Genomic DNA, 24,455 nt, shown 5'->3' with positions numbered 1-24,455 from the left:
TCCCCCTAGGCCTTCAGCAGTAAATATCTATGGATTGATTTTATTTATCTACCCTTCTATTCTGGAGGTCTATAGTTTGTCTTTGAAATGCTGAGGCATCTAATTAACACATCAAACAGGGTAGATTCAACTAGTCATTCCAAGGGCATTTGATAGTTTCAGCAGAAATTGATATTTTCTTTCTCAAAGAAAGGTAACAAACTATAAATGAAGCTGTGTGTGGGTGTGTGTGGTGGGGAGGCTTCTAGTAGCAGAGGACTGCAGCTTTTATAGTCCAAAACAATGGACAAAAACCACAGTCCACCACAAAAAAGGGGATGCACTTGAGATTGAACCCTTTTTAAAAGTCCTCTCTTAGGTGAAGAAGTCTCCTCACTGATATATCCTTCAGCAAAGAACAACAACAGTAACACCAGCAGCTTAGACATTCTTTGTTGGGGAAGGCAGACAGATAGCAAACACAGAATTGCCAGCCCTTAATATTACAGCTACTACTGTGGTCTTTTCAATGAACCTCTTTGGTTCAAGTTTTATTTTAGCAGTTAGTCTGAAACCAGCTCCCATCTATGGCTTTAAAAAATCCCCACAACCTCATCTACCATTTAATTCCTAGGACAGCATATAACCCTATCTCAAAAAGCATTATTAGAGTTCAGATACTGTAAGTCCCCTCAAAAAACTCCCAATAAAAAGAAAATTAACTTTGTATAGACGTAGATGTTTCCCTGCATTCAAAGAATTAGATGGAGGTTGGGGTGGGGGCTGTGGCTATGGTATGTGGTATACAGCCCACACATTGGAGGGCCATCATATACCAGGAAGCCAGGATCTTTTACATACGTTAACTCCAACCCCTGACTAACAACTCAAATATCATTCCTCCGGAAAATATAGTCTTATATAATCTCTACCTGCTGCTCCATCACGTCCTGAAATCACAGAAACATGAAAGACTAACTGTATCAGGAGTTAAATCATCAACAATTTCAGGAGAAAGAAGTTGATTCAAGCCCAGAAATTAAGACTTTAACATGAAATGAGTCTCTAGGAATTTTTGTTCACTGATATCATTCTTAGTCAGACCTGGGCTTTGGGAGTATTTTTGTATTTCCTTGTATATGTATAATAAGGTCATCAACAAGACTCTGAACTAACTTTACAGGTTAGGCAGAAAGAGTTCTCAAAGGCAGAATACTACCAGGCTGATATGCAATCATCCTATTATTTAAACACCGTAAACGAAAAGATTTCTTAATATGGAGTAGTAATTTTCCAGATTGTACACTCTCCTTCAACCCCTACCAAATACATGGCCTTCAATCATGATCTACTTCGCAGAGCTTCCCTGGTCCATGACTCTAAAGACAAAAAACTTTTAGAAAGAATAAAAAAAAACAGTGTGAACTAGAAGTTACCAAAACATTTAAAAAAGAATCGGTGGCATAAGGAAGGAACAAACATTTGGGTCTCTATGGTTCTGGGGGACTGTCTCTATGCAATTAGCAAAGAATCTGACAAGATGAATCAGACTACCAGCTGACAGAATGGCGAGGAAGGGGCCCTCCCAAGCTGAGAGCAATTCAAAGTAACTTTCAAATAACTACTTAACATGTCTGGTGAGCATTATTTAAATGGGATGGGAAAGCTTCAAAATAGGTCTTTCCAGCTTTCAAATCTCCTTTCTGAACTGCCAGTCTTAAGAGAGGAAAAAGAAAGCCACAAATAACAAGTGCATCTTCCATGCTGTAAAGCTCTTAAAAAAAAAAAAAAAAAGAAAAAAGAAAAAGTTGAATTCCTAACTCCCCATACCTATGAGTGTGACCTATTTGGAAATAGTACCTTTGCAGATGTAATCAAATTAAGATGAGGTCATACCAAATTAAGAGGGTCCCTGTATTCACTGACTGGGGTCCTTAAAAGAATGTCATGTGAAGGCACAGAGGCACATGGGAGAAGCCTGCCACGTAATGAAGGAGACAGAGATTAAAGTTACACTGCCACAAGCCAAGGAACACCAAGAATTACACTAGCAACCACCAGAAGCTACAGGAGACAAGAAAGGATTCTTTCCTAGAACGTGTGGAGAGAACATGGCTCTGTGGACACCTTCATTTTGGACCTCTAGCCTCCAAATCTGTGAGAATACATTTCTGGCATTTTAAGCCATTACAAAATGTTCCAGACTTCCCCTTATCTGGTTACCTTCAGCTACTGTTCCCTCCCTAGTCACTCCACTCTAGCCACACTTGGCCTCTTCAGACTGGCCCTCAAAACCCTCCCACCATGGGGCCTCACCCCACCCCAGGCTGGTCCTGCTTCAGACCTTTGCAGATAACATTCCCTCTGCTGAAAGGGTTCTCTCCCCAAGAATCTGCAAGTCTGTGCCTTCAATCTTCCCTCAGGGCTCTGCTCAAGTTCCTTTATTGGCAAGGCTCCGCCTAATTACTCTTCAGCATCTCTTATCCCTACTCCATACACCCTATTCCTCCTTCCACTGCTGTATTTAGGACAAGCTGACATATATATCTTGTTTAACCTTTAAAAGATCCATCTTCCTCTATCTATAATGTTAGCTCAGTGAGAGCAACACTTTTTCACTGCTGAATCACAGCACACTCTACTGAGTGGATAAACAGATTCTATCAGGACAGGTGAAATTTTACTCAAAATTGGCTGTGTGACAAAAAAGGTTTCTGCTAATTAAATGGAACATCAGAAGCTTTTGTAGATGAAGGACAGGCTCAAGGTTGAGCTCTGAAGGGGCTAGGAGACAATCTCTGTGCCAGATTTTCTTAGGTAGACAGAGAGGTTCCCCACCATTCCTATGTAGCTTAGGGGAGAGGTAAACAATTTTAAAACAACTTCTTAAGATACCTTCTTATCTACAAAGATCAACTCTTAACTAGAATTTTTGTCTCCAGCCACACACACACCCCTGGAGAAAGTGACTGAACCTGAGAAATATCTAAAGCCAAATCTAAACATACCTCCATCTCCGCATTACTATACACACTTTTGTTTTTTAGGGGCTGAGGGGAAGGGCCCAGCAGAAATGTTCGATAATGATAATCTCATCCTGCAACTGTACAAACTACTTAGGAAGAAAGCCTCTGACCACCACATTCCTAAAAAACAAACCAACAAAAACATTTCAAAATAAGCCAGGAACTTTAAAACAGCTCTTTCTTCGTAATTACTCAATCCAAAGCTTTTAAGTGGCCCTAAATTAACCTTCTTCCTTCTCTCTTTACATTTTCAAAACTTTAAAACAAGAGAGGCAGAAAATGAAAGCCTTTCTTTACCTTGGGTTTTGGCCTCTGGTCCTGCCAACCCTAGTGATGAATCACGGGATTCCTTGAGAGGCGATCTGATTGGTGTTTCGGCTTCAGGGGTCTCAAAATTACCTTCAGAATCCGAGCTGCCAAGGGGGAAAAATGAGGAATTACCACTTTCAACGGTATTTCCGACACCCTTTACAGTTTATATATCGACAAGGGCTAATGTCCAGCATTTTTGCCTAACTTTACAACCCGCTAGTCCCTGCTGAGGCAGGGACTGGCCTGTGGGAGCTCACCGTGGGGTTTTCTCCAAGGGCCGTTCCCCGCCTTCAGCCTGTCTCCCTGATATTCCTCAGTTCCGGGGCTTTTCTCCATCACCATTTATTTTTGAGGTCATCCTTTCTTCCGACATCCCTCCCAAAGCGCTTTTCAACAGACTCTTATTCTCACCAGAACCCTTCTTCATAGATTTAAAAATTAAGATTGCCTCCTCCCCCTTAAAATTAAGTCAGCTCTCGCCATGATGCCTTTTTCTTGGGCAGGCCTCTACCTGTCCGGAACTCACTCGTTCCGAAGCTGAGAATACTGTCACCTGCCTTCCTCAATCACTGGGTGACAGCTCAGCAAAGACCACCATTTCTCACCAGCTGCTAGGGGCCTGTCATCACGCGACCTTCTTCACCAAGGCTGCATTTTCGGGGCACAGGGGGACACCAGGAGGGCCTGGGCGCGACTTCTTCCCCACAGGGAAGGCCCCAACTTGTACCAGATGGGATCCCTGACACTCGGTGTGTGTAGGGGCGGGGGCTGGGGTCTCGAAGCTTAGAGAAAGTGACAAGCAGACCGGGATGCGGAGAGACTGCGGAGTCTGGGTTAGGTTCCGAAAGCTGGTACCGAACTGGGGGAAAGGGGACACCGGACCGAGCACCCTGAACTTCCGAATGCACAGCGGGGAACCGGTTACGGGTAGGGGCGCAGCACTGCGATGGCAATGGTTACGCGGGCGAGCGACCACACACACGCACACAGAATGAGCCGCAGATGGATGGATGGCAGCACGTCTGCATCTCGGCGGGGATGCGTGTACTTGCCTGAAACTCAAGGATTTGGTCTCGGCTTGCGAGTCCTCGTCCTCGGGGTCGCCCTCCGGCCCTCCGGCCTCTTCCTCTCCGGCGCCCCCGCCGCGCACCGCGGACCAGGTCCATTTCGCCCACTGCACTGGGGACAGGATCTGCCAAGGGCTGAACGCCATGAGCGCGGCTCCTCGGGCTCCAGCTCCTAAGAGTAGGGGAAGGGGGAGAGCCTTTTTTCCCTTTCAAAATGGAGGGAACGGGTGACAGGCGCCCGTAAGCGTTTCCAGCGGAGGCGCGGATGTGGTTCAACGAGCGCCGTCGGGGGCCCGGGTGGAGCGCTTCCTCTCGGCCGCAGGCAGCGCCGCTTCCTCCTCGTCCTCCTTCCCGAGCGGCGCGGCCGCGGCCACCTCCGCGCCAGCGACTCCCGCCGGGGCGATGCCTCTCGTGGGGCCTCCTCAGGTCCCCGGGCCGCGGCGCCGGGCGGCTCCGGGTCTCGGGCTCCGGGTCTCGGGCTCCGGGGTCTCGGGCTCCCGCCTCCCGGCCGGCGGGCGCGCATCAGCTGCGGCGGGCGCCGCGCCCCAGGAGCCGCCCCCTCGGACCGTACTATCGGCGCGCGCGGGCGGGGGCGGCGGCGGCGGCGGGCCTTTGAAGTCGCCGGCGCGCCCGCCCGATCCCCCCGCCGCGGCACCGCTGTGGTCGCGCCCGGGCTGCGGGAAGGGGGCTGCCCCGCTGCGACTCGGAGCCGCCGAGCGCCGCTGCGCCCCCACCGCTCGGGCCGCGGCGGCTGCAGCAGCCGGGAAGATCCATTTTCTGGGTCCGCGCGCACTGGACGCGTCCTCCTTCCCTTCTTAATTCTTCTTCTTGCTACTGTGACCTAATGGCGTTGTGACATTGGGCCGCACAGAAAGGAAGCCCCTTATTAAAAAAAAAAAAAAAAAATCAAAAACCAAAACCAAACTTGGAGGCCGCCGTTGCCTGGTGCTTCTCCCCCTCCCTGACTTTGACAGCGTGGAAGATTTCAGCTGTTCGCCTCCGGCCCTGTCACTCCCAGGATCTGGAAATTCCTCAGCAACGCTCTAGAAGCAGCCAAGCACGGGAATTGTAGATGCTTTGTCCCTCCCCAGACCGCGCTGGTGGACGCTCTGGGGCCAGGTCTCGGGTAAAGGGTGCTAAATTACCCTGTGAGGTTACAGCCTGCTCGGTTTCCCATTCTCCTTTTTAGAGGCTTTCTCTTCATAACTTCTATGTCTTTGATTTCTGACTTCGTTTGCTGGTTCAGAAGTATGCCAACAGGCCTGATGAAGGTAGCCTTCGAAATAAAAACCCTCTTTATGCTGGAAGGCAGAGGAAAATAGCAAAGCTCTCCTTGGATTTTCTTCATTTTCCATCTAGGGATTACTCCCCTCAGAGTTTCCAACGCACCAAGGAAGCCCGCTGCCACAAACTACAAACACCAGGCTTCACCATCTCCTAGCCTGGATAAGGCGTTTCTTCTACTATTGTAATTTCCCGAGTTTGCGGTGAATCGTAATGTAAGGTGGCTGCAGGTTCTCGCAGAGAGAGCAGCTCCAGAATTTAGGAACAAAGTCATGCTGAAACTGCAGGAGACCATCTCCCCTGAAAGGGGTTGGCCCTGCTAAGAAGTCATGACTGTCTTACACATTCGATCACAAAAACAGAAGCAAAAATAACGCAAGATAAGGCATGGCAACTAGTCTTACCGTAGGAGAAGGGCAGAGGTTTGCCTGAAGTCTAGATAAAACGGTTGGGGTGTCAGGATGCCCTTCCCAGAGATAAACACAACTGTCATGACTGTTCTGAAGACTACAACAATGGGAAATAAGCAGGATTTTTTTTTTTTTTAGGTCCACATGAAATACGTCACAATATTCTCCAGTTCTTGGGTTTTTTTTGTTTGTTTGTTTAGGTGTATGGCTGACTATTTAAACCTTCAAAATGTAAGGTCCCCCAGGTTCCTGGATTTGACACAAGTGTTCTGATGCCTGGAACTGCATATTACCCCATGTAAATCAGTAACCGGCATAACCCAGGTCCTGTTCATTCTTCCTCCTGAGTAGTTCTTACATCTTTTCATTCCTCTGCATCCCTACTGTGACTGACATATAGTTCCCACACTGTCCATTTTTCATAGGTCTACTGTATTTGTCTTCCAACTTGTTCTATCTCTGAGGGTTTTCCCACTGGAGGTTACCCACCTGACTGATAGGTGACTTATGCTCTAGTCTTGCTGTTTCTGTTCCTCTTTACTCCCAGCCCTTTGTATGCCTTGCCATAATCAGTATAGAATTGGTTCTGAACTTCCAGTTTGTCCCAGAGTCATCTGGAACACTTCTTTAAAAATACTCATCCAGATTACCAGCAGGACCAGATCTGTGTTTTTTACCAAATATCTTGGGGAATTATTTTCACAGGATAAATTTGGGAAACAATGACTAGCTTGGACTAATTGTTGCTTCAGGAACAATTTCCCTTTTGCCTGCAGAGTTTTGCACATTTTCCCCTCCCCCTTACTTCTACCTTGAGCTCCCAGACCTGGACTGCTCAAACTGCTTTCATCACCCAACTCGAGTGTCTACTCTAGGAGAACAGGCTGATTTCTCCCTGCTTTTACCATCTCTATACCTCAAACTTTCATAGAAACCTTTACTGTGGCCCTTAGATGGTTTTGACAGGGGACACTATTAATAGTTATACCAGACAGCAAGCATAAACCAGGATGTTCCCAGGATGTCAGGTCACCCTACACTTAACGCACAATATATAATATGTTTGTTTATATATATATATATATATATATATATATATATATACCACTTCTAGACCATAAGCTCCTAAATGGCAGGGACCACATCATATTTTTTATTTATTTTTGTTTCACCAGACATTAGGACAGGGCCACACACTTAGTAGGTATTGAGTAAATGAACAGAAAAGGAATATTCTAGTTTAGTAATAGACCTTATGAGTTTGGCTAGGATGACATAAGTTCTGAAAGCCTAACTCCTCCTGGGGAAATCAAGTTTCGGAACCAGCACAGAGTAGAACGTGGAGTAAGTAATAGCACCAGTAAGATAAAGCCTGACCTATACAGCAATTTCTTGAAACTAGAGAAGCAAATGCCCAGGTTTCTGAACATCGCTCCTCTGCAAGCTTCTGGATTTAATGTGAACAGCAATAAAGGAAGTAATTCAGTAGCTTGAATTTATTTTATTGTCTAGAAGTTCAAGTAATGAAGCTGATATATCAATTTTCCTGTAATTCTGGAAAGAATAGGCAAATTGGAAAACAGATATCCTAATTGAGGTAAACCACTTTGCTGCTACAGCCTCAGCATCACAGAGCAGAATGTCTGTAAATACATGACCATGTAACCACATGAAACTAATTTGTTTTGGAAATGACCAAAAGCACAGAAAGGGCCCTATCTGTTCTTTTCCTTCCTCTGCTTCTTGCCCTTTTCAGAAGCTCTGGATCCATATGAAATGAAAATCTGAAATGTAACTAACTCCCACTCCACAATTGTGGTGTGGTCAGGCTAGGCACACTCCATCCCTGTAATGGATGCTCCAGAGGGATCTGCAAGATGGGTCTCTTCGGTTAAAAAAATAACAAAATAAAATAAAATGTATGGGTAAGCAAACTCAAACAGGCAAACAACTAATCATTTCATAGCATTGCTATTCTGGAAAAGCCCATATGGATGGGGCAAGAGTTGGAGGCAGATGTAGTTGGGGCCTAATTGGTATAAATCCTGTATATCTGATAAAGAGTTGATCTTGGCAGAACGTAAAGACTGCTAACTCTGGGAAACGAACTAGGGGTGGTAGAAGGGGAGGAGGGCGGGGGGTGGGAGTGAATGGGTGACGGGCACTGGGGGTTATTCTGTATGTTAGTAAATTGAACACCAATAAAAAAAAAAAAAAAAAAGAGTTGATCTTGGGATGCCTGGGTGGCTCAGCGGTTGAGCGTCTGCCTTTGGCTCAGGGCATGATCCTGGAGACCCGAGATCAAGTGCCACATCGGGCTCCCTGCATGGAGTCTGCTTCTCCCTCTGCCTGTGTCTCTCTCTCATGAATAAATAAACAAAATCTTTAAAAAAAAAAAAAAAAAGAGTTGATCTTAACTCAGGTTGAACTTGATATTGTAGTGGGGGAAGCAAACACAAGAGCCTCCCTAGGTAACTAACATAAAGGAGTGTTGAGGCCATAGTAGTAGCTGTGCCATCTGGAGAACCCTGCTAGCCTGTGGCTAAGGGGCAGTCCTACCCAGTTCCTGGTGTCCAGTGTTGCCATCTAACATTCTCCTGAGTGAAACTCAAATCATGGATTTTATAAGACATCTTCCAATCCATCTTTAATGTTCTTAACGAATTTAAATTGTCTTAAAACTTGTGGAGGCCAACATGGTACCTGACAAAAATAAAGCCATCTGTGTGCTGGGTGGCCTGCGGAACCTAGATGGGCAGAGGGGAGTCATCAGGCTTTGAGCAAGTAACATTTCCATTTAGAAAGATCATTCTGGTAACAACCTGGGAGCTGGGAGGGAAGGAGTCAAGATTGGGAGATCTGTAGAATCACATTGCCTTGCCCCCAAACTACTTAGAGGAAGCGGATGCCCTCTCCCTGGGAGGGTGAAGAAGCAGAACTGAAAGTTGTGTCCTTAGCTTTCACTCCACTTGTTCAAGAAGTATCAGAGTTGTAAGCAATCCAAGCATGATGGGAACACTTTAACAGGGGAAGGACAGGAAAATCTACTGCTAAGGAAACCAAGTTTCTGACAGCCAGTAAAATGAGAAAGCATCTGCTATGAGATGATGTTGAGGGGGTGGAGGAGGCCAGGGAGGAGGATAGGGCCAGCATGGCATGAGGGGATTGGCGCTGAAGTCGCCACAGGGAAAACTGAAAGGTCAGGCAGGCAGACAAAGCCGTTAATGTATCTGTATTCTCTCACAATTTAGGAATCTGGTGAGCGAGAGATACATCTAACTCAACTATGATTGCATGCCAGATTGATGATGTAACCAAAGGAAAAAGCACTGGCCTGTGCAAAACTGAAACGGAGAACAGCAACTCGGTTGACATGCCTCAGTGGAACCTCCACAGAAAGTCTCCCCCTCCCCAGCCCTGCCTTTTGAGAGCCATTTGTTCACTGGATGAGGTTTCCAAGACATGGTAGGAATTCCCTACATGTGGTTACTCTATCAACCTGATTCCTGAATGTTCTCTCCTCACTCACCAAGCAAAACACTCTCCTGAGGTCCCTAGGACATAATGATTTAACAGAACCTTGTATCAATCAAGTTTCATCTGATCCTTATAGTCATTCTCTCTGGTAGCGGGGCAGGTTTTCTTATTCTGTTTGCAGATGAGGTAGCTGAGGCAGAAAGGGCAACCACTTGCCTGAAGTCAGACAGCTAACTGGTGCCAGAGCTGAATCTAGGATGCTAGTCTCCTGTCAGGATCTTGGGCGCTCTATCAGATTGGAAGAAAGCAAACGTACTCGCAGCCGCTCGGTAGCTTGCCACTGGGTCAGCTAGACACTCCTGCTGTTGCAGTCCTGGCTTCAGGCTTACCTGCTTTTCTGACCGACTATAATCTAACCAGGCAACAATATGCTGATGTCTGCACAAGAAAAGATGGCCAATAAGGGCATCTGACATATGCAAATGTGTTAACATGACAGTCTTAACCTTGCGACATCAGATGTTATTCTTACCTATAGGCCACCTAGAATCACAGCCTTCCCTCTACTACCCAAACACACCCAAATCCGAATTTGTGCTATGCATTTACACTGAAAATTATATCATAAAGAGAACTTCCTTTCTAATTTTTTTTTTAATTTATTCATGAGAGACACACAGAGAGGCAGAGACAGAGGGAGAAGCAGGCTCCCTGCAGGGAGCCTGATGCGGGACTCAATCCCAGGACCCTAGGTTCTGGGGTTCACGACCCAAGCCAAAGGCAGACAGACATTCAACCACTGAGCCACCCAGGTGCCCCATCCTTTTTAATTTTTTTAAGAGAAAAGCCCGATTTATGTCCATAGTTAATACTCTTTCAGAGCTCCAGATTAAAAGGGATCTAGATTGCCTCTATTAAAGATGCTCCCCACCTAAGGCCTGCTCAGAGACCTTTGTCTAAGCTTTGCTCTGGTGAATAACTCTTGTCAGGTCCACCCTCTGATCTATTTCGTTCTGTATCACAAAAGTAAAGTTTGACTTTCCCAGAAATTATGCCATTCAACACAGATCACAATCAGACTTATAGCAGAGTTATACTATGTCAGCTTCACTGGGAAGTAGGGAAAAAAAAAACTAAATCTATTTTATGATGTTTGCACTGAACTAGTGTCATTTAAGAGCCAGTTCTGTGAGGCGCTCTCTCATCCCCATCAGACAACTGTGACTATGTTTATTGACTTTATGAGAAAGTTCACTTTAGCTCTACCCTGGCATGGAAGAGTACTAGAGAAACAGTTGTTTAGTATGAAGGACCGAAACAGAAATAGGTCTGTTAATTCTAAGTCAGGAAAAAAAACCTCAATATTATCCCTAATTCTTCCCACCAACTACCACAAATCCAAAGTTGAAAATAAGCCAAGAATGAACATAAAAGATCTAGTTAAAGCAGTGAACGATCTTTAAATTTAGAAATATCTTCCATTCCAGGAGATATAAGTGGTTTTTCTGGCTAAACAGCATTATTTCAATTACAAAGCCTGTTAAACAGGTAGACCATCTTGTAAAATTATTGTTATTGACTTAGCGCATTTTGTGTTCTTCTATTGAATTTATATTCCTTTTCAGTAGGTTAGACATTAAGGAAAGTGGGCACTCTGAATCAGGCAGCTTTGCGTGTTTGGCCTCAGACAAGAAAACTATCTGAAACCCTTAAGTTTTTTATGACTGTAAGTTTCTAATAATGAACATTACTCCAAATTTGAGAGATCTAGATTACTTCACTTACCTTGGTTAGGCAGAGGATGGAGTCTAAGGCTTGTGTTAAAGAGGATGAAGGAATTTAGGAAATTGAAATAGAATAGTATTCCTTCTCTTGCAGCCATTTTATTCCCTTTCCTTTACCCTACCTGGAAAATAAATCTCCCAAATAACACACCTGGAGCAATACAGCAACACTGATCGCATGACCCAGGTTTTCTGAGATCATTCTGATATCAAATATTATACCCACTCTCCTTGTAAATACATGTCCCACTTTCGATTTATGAAATATCGTCACTAAGAAGTTGGAAGATAACAGATGGAGATGACAATTGGAAAGGACAACAGAGATGGCTGTGGTTAGAGGGGATGGTTGGCAGGGAGGAGGAGTTTGCACCCAGATGGAAAATAAAAAACCACAAAAAGCTTTCCAAAATAAAAAAAAAAAAAAAAAAAGCTTTCCAAAATAACTGGGACACCCACTCTACTAAATCCTCACTTGGGGATGAGGGGTGGATTTCATGACAGTAATTCTCTGTGACATAACCTTCCCGTGTTTCTAAGAGAAAAAGGTGGGAAAGTAAGTAGCAGACTCCATGACATGATATGAAGCCTTCTGGTACTTCCAGCCTTTATCTTCTTCTTTAAAAAAATAAAAAAAGATTTTATTTATTTATTCATGAGATAGAGAGAGAGAGAGAGGCAGAGACACAGGCAGAGGGAGAAGCAGGCTCCATGCAGGGAGCCCAACATGGGACTTGATCCCGGGTCTCCAGGATCAGGCCCTGAGCTAAAAGCGGCACTAAACCGCTGAGCCAACTTGGGCTGCCCCTGCCTTTATCTTCTTAAAGCAGAAGTTTAACTGCTCTATTTGAGTTCTGAAACCACATGTGTGTGAAAATTGAAGGAAAATAAGTCCTTTAACTTCTCTGCTATAGTACAAAGTGGGAAGAAGGGAAACCTGTCCTTTTTAAGTATGTTACAATATTTTTAAACTCCAAATGTTAACACGTTGCTCATTTTCTTCTCTAATAAATATAAGCTAACCAACTAGCTGAATAAATGGAAAGACATTACAATGTGTCAACTTGGTAAAACTAAATATTTAAAGATGGCAATACTACCCAATTAATAAGTCTAATATTAGCAATTTCAATAAAAATTCCTAGGGCTTTTTTTCTTGGGATTTGTCAATATTTTCCAAAGTTTTATTTAGGAAAATTAACAAGTGAGCATATTTTATATTCTTTAAAAAAAGTCAAGAAGGAAATGAGGTCTATAAAATATTAAGACACATTTATGCCAAAATAGGCATATCCTTGTTCTGTGAAACAGAATGTAAAGCCAAGAAAGAGACTCTTATAAAATATAGGAATTTATTATATGTAAAGAAGATGTTATAATCCAGTGGGGAGGGGAAGGTTATTTAATACGTGGTTGGGGAATAAGGTGGTTGGCAATGGAGAAAGAGACCAAGTAAAACCCCTACCCCAGAGCATAACCAAGATAAATTCCAGATGGATTAGAATGCTAAGTAATAATAATCAAACCATGGGGAGAAAACAATCTAGAAGCAACAGAATCTGTCAAAGCTCTGTCAGAAGGATGACTGTCCAATCTTCCAAGTAATTAGTGAAATCACACATAAAATAAAGATTGCAGATTTGGCTACATAAGAAGAGTAAAGCTTCTAAATGTTTGCCTTCAAATTAAAAGGCAAACAACAGGCAAATGACCAAAGCTATTATTGTTTTTACCTAAGGAACTCCTGAAAATATTAAGATCATCGAAACCCTGGCAGAGAGATGAGCAATTATCACTGCTAGCTATGTATCAGGCACTATACTAAGCACTCTTAACATGAATTATCTCCTCTAATCCCCATCCTCTAGCCCCTGGTATTGGAGGGTATATTATTATGAGGAAGGTATTAGTATGGCTTAAAAAAAAAAACAGGTCAAGTTGCATACATTTTCAACTTCTAGAGCAGGGGTTAGCAAGAGGAGTTTCAGAAGATTGTGACCTCTCTGCAATCATATGCAAAATGATGTGCATGTGTGTCTGTGTGTGTGCACATGCAGGTGTGTTTATTTGCACCCATCTCTCCCCACCTTGTCCCCATACCATCAAGTTCCACCCCAAAAACAATGCTTTAAGGCTGATTAAAGATTAATTTCTGAACCTGAAAATGGAGCCATTGGATTCCTCCAACAGTCACAGGGAAGTTCTAACCAAAGGAGCCCTTACACGGAGAACCCAGACCTGCGAGAGATTAATACAAGAAGCAGCAAGCTTGGATGACACGCAGAAGGGTGGAGCTGCAGGTATTTGTGGGCAGCCTGTGGGATAATCTAAGTGACACCCTCATTACAGGGAGGCATTTGCCTGGGGAGCCAAGGTGCCATTAAAAAAGAGATTTTCCCAGGGACTTCCTACCGATACGCATGAACATCTGCAAGGACGTACAAAATTGAGCCAGGATAGCAAAAATGTACTTTATGTGGAAGGAGCAAAAGAATGAGGTTCACCATCTATCTCTTTTGGGGTACTTCCCTTTTAGAGTGGTGTCTTCCAAGAAACCATGTTGATGAGGTACACTGGACTCCAGTAGACCCCTTTTCTGCACCATGTTCCTTTTCGTAATTTCAGTTACCTGCAATCAACCAGGGTCTGGAAGCAGATGATTCTCCTTACACATGGTCTAAAGGTCAACAGCAGCCTAACACTAGGTCCCCATGTGTATGTCATTAACCTCATTTCATCCCATCACATGGGCATTTTAACATCTCACATCATCACAAGAAGGGTGAGTGAAGTACAGTAAGACATCGTGAAAGAAAGACCACATTCACATGGTTTGTATTACAGCATGGTGTTATAATAGTTCTAGCTTATTGTTAATTAGTGTTGTTAATTTCTTACTGCACCTAACTGCTAAATTAAACCAAATCATAGGTATTTATAAGAAAAAACATAGTGTATATAGAGTTTGGTACTAGCTGTGGTTTATGCATCCACTGAGGGCTTGGGAATGTATCCCTAGTGGGTAAAGGAGGACAACTATACTAGCCATGCCGCATCTGGAACAAAGAGGGAACTGTGGTGGGGCTCAGTGGGGGACGGAGGCATGGGACAGGTTGCCAAGGCCCAGGCCTGTGCAGCAGGAAGCTTAAGAATCTGAGGAGCTCTCTTTAAGAGAACCCCAAAAGAATCTTGTGAATACAAGGTGAGGGCCCCTCTAGAGATTGTAGGGGGGGCCTGCCCAAGTGAGGCGTCCTTCATGGTAAATTCAACCCTGCCCAGAGGGCAAAAGAGATCCTTGTGGCTCAGGAGTGCCCAGCAAGGCTTCAACTTGTAAGTGAAAATATCGATATATTGAGGCACTGACCTCCTCTATCTTCCACAAGGCAATGAAAAATTTTAACTGTGGGCAGCTTGATGAAACTGTTGGAAGTTACCTCCTATACAAAGTGTGAAACATAACTCATGGTTCTAATGCTTCAGTACAGGTGTAAATACACACACACACACACACACATACATACACGTATACATTTTAATTAAGATAAAAAATAAAAACCACACACACATACATACACGTATACATTTTAATTAAGATAAATAAAAACCGTAACACTTCTCTAGTCTCGTGTGCCTTAGGGATAATCTAAGTGACACCCTCATTACAATTATCCTTCAGACTTCCACAACCACCAGACCACAGCCTACCTTCCCTGGATGGCCATTATTTCCTTATTTCTTCTGGTGAAAGAGCCCCCATTTCCCCTGGGCACATGGCCAGCAGGTAGAGGCCACATTTCCCTGCCTCTTATGCAGGAAGGTGTGGTCTCCTAAGTTCGTTCTGGCCTGTGGGATGTGATCCAGGTGGCAGACACAACTTTGGGGCAGCATGTCTTTAAAAAGACAGCTGCTTGTCCTTGCCTCCCTGTTGTGGGCTGGTGCTGAGCCAGCTACTACAGTGTGGACGAGGATCACACTTGGGAAATGGAACAACAGACAGATGACGGAGCCAAGCCAGGCTGACCCGGAGCAGAGCAGCCTGCTGCCCTGGACCAGCATACCTGAGGGCTGTTATGTAAGAAAGAAATAAAAAGGGACGCCTGGATGGGTCAGTGGTTGAGGTCTGCGTTTGGCTCAGGGCATGTTCCACAATCCCGGGATCAAGTCCCACATCGGGCTTTCTACATGGAGCCTGCTTCTCCCTCTACCTATGTCTCTGACTCTCTCTGTGTGTCTCTCATGAATAAATGAATAAAATCTTTAAAAAAAAAAAAAAAAAAGAGGCAGCCTGGGTGGCTCAGCGGTTTAGTGCCGCCTTCAGTCCAGGGCCTGAGATCCTGGAGACCTGGGATAGAGTCCCACATTGGGCTCCCTGCATGGAGCCTGCTTCTCCTTCTGCCTGTGTCTCTGCCTGTCTCTTTCTCTCTCTCTCTACTCTCATGAATAAATCAATAAAATCTTAATAAAAAAAAAAAAAAGAAAGAAAAGTCCAACTTTGTGCCACTGTACCATTAAGTCTGTTGGTGAGAAGCAGCCTCACCTCCCCCTTCACAATACAACCTCTTTTGGGGCATTTTAGCATCTTAAACTCCCTTGGATGGCAATATTAAATGAGTGAGACTCAAGCCTGCCACGTGGATGAGGTGCTCTAACTAGCCCAGAAACAGGACTGAGCCCACCCTTCCCCCTACTGTAATAACCTCAGCTGTAATACTGCCCTTCTGAAAATTAGGCAGTATCATCTTTAGAGATGACAAATGCAGATGAAAAAACTGAAGGGAAGAGGGACACTCTGTTTCCTGCAAAGGCCAAGTTTTCCAGGCAAGAATGTTTGTGATATTATATGAAGGATATAATCTTCTTTGGGAGAATATTATCTTTAATTCTTCTTGAATATGTCTTGAAAATCATATGATTTTATACATCCAGAAATGCTATATAATAAAAATGAGTATCTTGCCAATTCAAAGGCTAAAATCATAAGTGACTCACATTCTATAAATAAATTAATCATTGTTGTTCTTTGGCTTTAACACCAACTGGTGTTAATAAGGATTTCTGGTACTCATAAAATATTTTTTTTAGAAACTGTTTTCATATAGACTCATAGTCAATTACTTTGTTGTGTTATCTTACAGAAGTACCATAAGCAAGGTTATCCTTACTATTCTGAGTACCTCGCCATGTAAGATATGGTAATACTGTATGGATTTTCTACTTCCTTTTGCCAAAGCATTGATAATGCCTGAGTATAATGTATTCACTTTAAATTGTTTTTTGAACAAATGAGAAGTCAGTGACTCCAAACTAAGCATCCACCCTAGATCTCACTGAGCCACAGGAACTTTTAAATGGAAAGGACCTTTACCAGAGAGCACTGGGCTGAATATCCTTGTTTTCAAATGATCACATGAGTCCTTGAGACATTAGGGATTGCTCAAGGTGCAGTCAGGCACCAAAGTTTGTATAACTAGGACTCACACCTTTCTGGCAGGAAATATAAATTCTAGGCTTTCTCCCCAACCCTAAAGGATATACATACTTGGTATGTGTAATGAAGACAAAACTCCCCCCACACCTCACATTCACCTCATTCATTCATTCATTCATTCATTCATTCAAAGTAGGCTTCATGCCCAGGATGGAGCTCACCTCATTCTAAAAGGCAACCTGAACTGTTTTATACGGCAAATAATTTTTTATACAAATAACATTATGCTTTGTTTTAGAAGTATTTTAAATACGTCTAAGGGAAAAGAATATATATGTTCATTCTTTCATTCAATCATTCCACAGATTTTACAAATGACAAAACAAATCCAGTTCTTATCCACATGGAGTTTGCACATTAATGAGTTTAGAAAGCAAAGAAATAAATATGTAACTTATAAAGCATGAAGAGCTCTATATCAGAAAAGCACAGGGGCAGTGAGGAAGGCCAAGGGAGGGGGTGGTCAGTGGAGATAAACCAGGGAGGGGACAGGCTGAGTCCTGAGGGATGAATGTGGGAAGGTGACAGCGTCCTGGCAGAGGGAACAGGAGCCTCTGCTTTGGAGCAAGTATAGCTAAAGTGAAGCCCGTCAGGGGCAGAACTGTCCAGGTGGTTTTGGTGGCGTAGGAAAGGTACAGGTTGTCCAGAGGGCCTGCTGAATCGTGGTCTCTGAAAAGGTGAATTTTTGATGACACAGAAAAGAACAAAGACAAAAGGAAAACTCACTCATAGTTGTGCTTTTGATAAACAGCCACTGTTAAAATGTTAGTGAGCCGTATACCCTGTTTTTATCTTTTTCAAAGGACTTTTTACAACTGGCATCATTATTTCTATTTTTCTAGTGATTATCTGTCTTTCCTGATTAGAAGTGGCTCCATGAACACAAAGTGCCTTGTCTACCTTGTTCTGTCTGCTGATAATATTTTGATGACTGGATAAATAGACAAAAACTTCCATCCTCTTAAAAATACACCAGCATGTACTCATGAGCATGGATAGATAGGCAGACAGGCAGACACTTTTTACACAAATGGGATTTATTTTTAAAGATTTTATTTATTTATTCATGAGAGAGACAGAGAGAGAGGCAGAGACACAGGCAGAGAGAGAAGCAGGCTCCCTGCAAGGAGCCCGATGCAGGATTTGATCCCAGGACTCCGGGATCACAACCTGAGCCAAAGGCTCAACCACTGAACCACCCAGGCACCCCCACAAATGGGATTTAAATATCATACTGCCTCTCTGCTAGACGTGAGGACTCTATTCCTACTTCTGTTTTCAGCAGAAGCTCTGCTCCCCAGGGGAGGAAATAGGGAGCAGGATGTGAAACCAATGCCCTTCCCAACCCCCTAGAGCCCAAGTGTTCTGCTCTCTCTCTCTTAGCTGCAGTAATAAGCCTTTCAGTGTCTCTAACATTTACACAATTTGTTCCCCATGGAGGGATACTTAGGGAGTTCACTATTCCTCATTATAAGAGAAACTGTGACAACCCCACACATGCATCTTTTCACATGTAGACAATGATTTCTTAAGAGCTAAAACTCTAGAAATGGTATTGTAGTGTCAAAACAAACACATTTAATAGTTGGAGACTAATAGCCAAACTGCCCTCCAGAAAGGTTTGTGCTAATTTACCTTTTTATTTATTTTTTTTTAATTTACCTTTTTAAATGACAGTGTATGAGATAACCTTTTCCCTAAACCTTAATCAACACTGAGTTCAGTTCATCTCTAACTATGGCAAATAGGAGGAAAAGACTTGCCATTGTTGGTTTTACTTGAACATGTCTGATTGCTAAAGGAAGTCTGAACATACTTTAATGTAGTTACTGAAACACTGGGGGACTTCCTCCCTTCCCGTCCTCCCTTCCTTTCCTTCTTTCTTTGGTAAATGGAGGATTTATGTTCCTTGCCTTAAATCAGCAGTTCCGTGTGGTCCCCAGACCAGCAACACCAGCACTACCTGGAAATTAGCAGTGTAAATTCTTAAGACCCATCCTGAAACTACAGAATTAGAAACTCTGGGGCTGGGCCCAGCCTCTGGGTTTTTGATCAACAGCAAGTTCAGTATTTCCTCCATCAATATGGTATTTGTGGACCGAATTTCACTTACTCTTTCCTTTCATTCAAATTTTCTGAACTATCTCAACAAGCCCCAGGAGTCCAGGGCATCACCAGTGCCCACCTCCCCATGGTACCACATGACACCTGTAAGACAGATTCCCTCTCCTTATCTGCCTAGCCTCATTAACCCATTCTCCGAGCAGAAATCACATTTTCTTTGAGGAGCTGCCCTCTCCTACTCTCAGGGCGTGTGGTTTGGGTATCTGGCTCCCAATGGGAGAGTGAGTAGGAGTCAGGCCTGACTGAACACTGCATTCCACAACCAGCCCCCCACACTCGGTTCTGCAAAGAGCAATGACCCAAGCCCATCCAACTCAGGTCTGTAAGACAACCTCTCTAAACTCTGTCACCACTACCTCTCCTATTTCCTGTATCAAACCTGGGCCCTCTGAGAGGATTTGAAAGAAAATCCAGCATCCTCAGGCAGGGAGACAGGCTAAAAGCTGGCCCCAGGAGCCACCTGCAGGAGAAATGGCCTTTACCATGGTAACTGCAGTGTATTCAGCAGGCATGCCAGGACACAGGCTGATATCAGCAGATAGCATGTGCACAAATGTGACTCTGCCAACATGTGGGATTAGCCAACATGATGGGCATTTTCATTAGTCACTGGCCTCTTGGTTCAATAATCCTTTTATTTAAGAAGCTCTGCAAGCCTCAAGTAATGACAGCTGATAGACACATTTCCCAGGCTGGTGGGTGCCAGGAATGGATATACAGAGTTTGTGTGGTAACATTCTTCAGCCTCATTCCAGGGCTCTTGATACATCTGTTTGGTAAAAAGTAGCCTCAGATATTCCCAGAATTCATTTTCCCTCACCACCACCACCAAGGGCCAAATTTCAAAAAACTCCCCGACTCTCAGAGATAGTTATTAAAGGGTCCTCATGCTGGAGTCTGTCTTTTCTCCCTTTGGTTGTTGATGGTGTTTCCCCCTCAAATAAGATATTCAGAATTGTTTTATCTTCAGCACCTGCACTTTAATTAAATTCACTCATTCAAAAACATCTATTGAGTACTTCTCGGTATGGGCAAGGCAGGCCAAAGGAACTGCTTATTCTCTCTGAAATCCACATCCCAAACAGGCACATTACAGGCAGCACTGTGCAAGGAACTGATTTGTTTCACACCCTGAGCCTCTGCCTGGTGAAAGTAAAGGAAAGCTCAAGTATGGCCAAAAAAGGAAATAACATGATTCAGCTTCCATAGAGGGTTTCCAAACGCATGAAGGGAAAAAGTAGGGGGAGAGGAAGAAAAGAGGGAGGGAGGGAGGCCCGAGGGTGGTGATGTTACTGACTGCAAAGAAGGAATGTGAGTGAGCCCAAGTCCATGCTCCTCTCAACATTCTGCTCCTAGGAAACTATTTTTATGCTGATAAATAATGCAGCATAAAAAAAAACCTCTCTGCTTTGTACGAGCATAAGAAATCTGGGATTTGATACTGTCAGCTAGAGAATTCTAGCCACACAGACAGCCCTGGGTACAGCTCTTCAGCTCAGCAGGAGAAACCAGTCACCCGACATCTCCATGGCTGAGACTGTCATAGCTTTGTGACGAGAGATGTGTGGGGAAATCCTGGCTGGCAAAACAGGTGCATGTTCGTGTACACATCCCTCCACACACCCCACGCCCATGCGTGTGTGCACACACAGTCACACAGAGACCCCCACACACCCCCTCCACACACACCCCTCCACACAGTCCCATGCACATCACACACAGATATACACAACAGAATCACATGCACACCACACTCCCCCACACACACATACCTCACACACAGATGGTGCACACACAGACACACACACGGACACACATACACACAGCCCCACACATAGTCTCACACACACACAACACACACACACAGAGCCAGTCGCACATAGAAACCCACCCATACACACACCCCTCCACACAGTTCCATGCATACCACACATATATACACAACAGTATCATACACACACACACATACACACCCCACTCCTCCACATATAAGCACATACTTCATTCACACATGGTGCACACACACACATGCACACACACGGGCACACATACACACTGCCCACACAGTCATACACACACACAAGGTCATACAAACCCCTCAAACACTTCTGTCCTAACACAAGCCCCCCCCCCCCCCCCCACTGACCATTCATACAGGGGAATAGAATCAATCAAAGAAGACAGACAATCATGAGGGGTATAAAAACAACTCCTACTTAATAGAAAAAGGCTATAAACCGGGAAAGGCCTGACAAATGAGAAACACAAGGAGAAATGTAAAAAGTGTAGGTAGGCCTAGGGAAACAGTGACTGAGAATAAGAGATACTGAAAGCACCGGTCAAGTTTGGCTTTGGTTTCATTTGGGTTTTAGTCTCTGAAGAACATTCCTCAAAAACTGGCTAAGCCACTCTTTTTAGAAGAACTGGCATCCCGCTGAGTTGGGGCAGCACGCAGGTCCCCTTTTCTCTCTGAATAAAACCTTCTACTATACAGATTTGCCGGCCAGGAGCTACAGCAGCCACCAGAGAACACCAGAAAGTTCTGTCACGCATTCAATCAACATATATTTTTTTAAAGAGGATTTCTTCAAGGTATGCATTTCTACAAATACAAAAAGTTACCACAAGTCCCCTTCGTGTCCAACACAGGGTGTTTATTCTGCAATTCAACCACTGCACACCAATGAACAATACACGGTGGGCAGGGGGGGAGACTTCTAGCTTCTCAGAAGCCCTCCCCACCCCCCCCAAATATGCTTGGAATCTCGGAACCATGTGTTTTGGAGTGAAGAAAACACACCTGTGAGAGAGGTAGGATCCTAGCCAGCAGAAAGGTAAGTATCAAAAAAATTCAGTTTCGTCCTCCCTCATTCCCTGTTTTCCTTTCTCCAACATGCACTCTAAGCTGATGAGATGGCCCTCATTTTATCCCACCCAGCAAAGGAGCCTGCTGAAGAAACATCTCCCCTCAGACCAACCTCCCCCAAGAACTAAGCAGATGGCGGCTCGCGCCCCCTGGTGGGAGGACGGGGAACAGCGCCTCTACCCGCCAAGAAGCGGGTGAGAGCCCAGCCGCACCCCGACCTCCATCTCTCCTCCGCCACGCTGTTGTCAGCTACTTTTGAAATATGGGCACATCTCTTAGTTCTGATCTTGTCCTCAAGGGAACCTTCCAACCACCACCTCAGATATCAACTGTAAAGGTGGCCCATGTTCTTCAGAACTTGACTTGTGTTCCCAAGTGTCATCACTACAGGCCACTGGACTTGTACTAGGAACCATGGCTTCACACATGGGGAACTAGTGGATGCACAGGTGTGCGAAGGCAAAGGGAGGGATGGGCGAAGGGACTGGACTCAGAGAAATGCTTGAAAAGTGATGTCTGGCAAGTAAAATGTCAGTCATCTTTCCCACCGTGACTTCATGTCCAAACCTTCCTAGTTTTGCTTCCTCAAACCCCTATTTAAGAACAATTTTGAGGTAGCCATAGAAACATAACATCTTGCAGTTGTTAGGAAAGCAAGACCCACAGACAAAAATAATTCAGCGAAGAAATCCAGGGGAGGCATTCTATCTGCTGTGTGCAAGTGCAATATGGCATATGGGTATTTACCTACAGAATGGGCTGGACAATGTTCCTCAAACATTTACTTTCCTGAAACCATGTTATCACTAGGGAAAGAGCCATAAAAACTTATTTTCCAGCAAACAGAAGTTTCTGCTGGTTTATGAGTTGTCTACGTGGCAGACCCACTCTGGAAATGACCAGTAATATTGCTGCTTCTGCTCCAACCAGGTGCATTAGACCTGAATCCCAGCTCTCCCATTTACTAGCTCTGTGGCCTTGGTTTCCTAACTTTTTCCAGGCCTCAGTTTACTTACCTGTAAAATGGAGGTAATAATATCTACTTCACGGGGTCTAGGAAAGGATTTTTTTTAAAACATTTATTTAGAGAGAGCGTGCATGAAAGCAGGGGGAAGGGCAGAGGGAGAGGGAGAGAGAGAATCTCAAGCAGACTCCCCAGTGAGCACGGAGCTCAACAGGGAGCTTGATCCCACAACCCTGAGATCATGACCTGAGCCAAAACCAAGGGCTGGGCACTCAACTGAGTCACCTAGGTGCCCTGAGTCTAGGAAAGGATTAAACAAGTTAATGCAGTGGCCTCAGGATCCCTGACACTCCTAACTTTTATATATTATATATACATGTGTGTTCATTTATTAAAAGTCTACCAATGTTTTATATTATCAAGTGATCTGTGATCCAAAGGAGTTTTAAGACCTGTTGCTCTAGAGCACAGCATCTTTATAAGATTCCTAGGGGCTCTCATCCTTACCAGTGACGTACCATGCTGTAAGGCTTTTATGGGAACATGCAGTATGAGACAAATGTGTGGGTTATATTAGAAACAGAGTTAGCCTACTTTCAGAAAATAGATATGACTCCAAAGTTTCTATGTAATACCCCTAAATTAAAGCAAGCCAAATATAATTTCTTTTGCCTACAATTGTTATTAATAGCATTTGCAGCCGGCATACCATAAGATTGGTCAGGCAAAATTGTACTATGTACAGGACAAAAAAAAAGTATATCTGCAGTAGCCTTAACAGTGAGAATTCTGAAAATGAGAAATGTCAGCGTGAGGAATTCTCTTACTCTCCAGAGTTACCAAGTCTCTACAGGTAGAAGAGCTGGAAGATAAAGGATGAGTAGAAAATAGCGGTTAATCATTTGCCATTCCTTATATAAATCCACAAGGACTTTACATCATATTACCATGAAAAATAAAGTCTAGACTGTCCAAGAAAAGTGTAAGCATGACAAAGCATGCAGATGGCCTGAGGGTATTTGAAGGCACCACTGTATCCAAACAGGAAGCTAAACTGTTTAAAATGAAATCTTCAAACGAACTGCAGAGTGACCAATGTCAGCATAAAATCTATGAAAAAAGTTCAATTATGAATACTACTTTTTCCCAAGCTCCTCATATCCCTCTCCATTCCCAAAGTCAGCTCCACTCATCTGACTCTCTGGCAAATGTCTTGCCCCCCCAAATTATAAAATGAATACTTAGATTTCAAATTTTAAAAATGCTTCTCTCTGCTCATGTAAATTCCTACATAAATAATAAATAATATTCACAGAGCTTGAACACAAGAAAGCAGTCTGTTAGTATTTGTTGAATTGATAAGAATGGAAAGAGAAAAACCAACAAGTGTTAAACAGAAGGAGAGGTATAGTAAATGGTATTTTTTTTTTAATTTTTTAAATGGTATTACAATCTGCGGGAAGAGACGGATTATTTAATGCAGGTTTTCCTCAATTTACAATGGGGTTACGTCCTGATAAATCCATTTTAAGTTGAAAATATCGAAGTCAAAAATGCATTTAATACACCTAACCTATCAAGCACCATAGTTTAGCCTAGCCAACCTTAAATGTGCTCCGAGCACTTCTATTAGCCTACAGTTGGGCAAAATCACGGAACACGAGGCCTATTTCA

General features: G+C 43.8%; 1 protein-coding gene across 15 annotated transcripts in view; it reads right to left on the bottom strand.

Moving 5' to 3' along the window:
- The window catches only part of TACC1 (transforming acidic coiled-coil containing protein 1), a 119,828-nt gene that overhangs the window by 54,125 nt on the left and 41,248 nt on the right, over window positions 1–24,455 (bottom strand). For 4 of the 15 annotated variants that reach the window (XM_077849213.1, XM_077849221.1, XM_077849222.1 and 1 more), the window contains exons 2-3: window positions 4,370–4,556; window positions 3,303–3,418 (exon numbers count right to left, since the gene is read on the bottom strand). The exons of 2 other annotated variants lie outside the window; for them this stretch is intronic. In XM_077849213.1, the coding sequence (XP_077705339.1) occupies window positions 3,303–3,418; window positions 4,370–4,530 (277 nt within the window). In that variant the 5' untranslated portion in view covers window positions 4,531–4,556. Of the gene's footprint in view, window positions 1–3,302; window positions 3,419–4,369; window positions 4,897–24,455 lie in introns of those variants that run through there. 9 more of the 15 variants (XM_077849224.1, XM_077849215.1, XM_077849217.1 and 6 more) reach the window with 5 other exon arrangements.

This window comes from Canis aureus, chromosome 15 (genome assembly GCF_053574225.1).
Source record: "Canis aureus isolate CA01 chromosome 15, VMU_Caureus_v.1.0, whole genome shotgun sequence".
Lineage (NCBI taxonomy): Eukaryota > Metazoa > Chordata > Mammalia > Carnivora > Canidae > Canis > Canis aureus.
The sequence above is the reverse complement of the archived record's forward strand: the minus strand, read 5'-3'. Positions and strand labels throughout refer to the sequence as shown.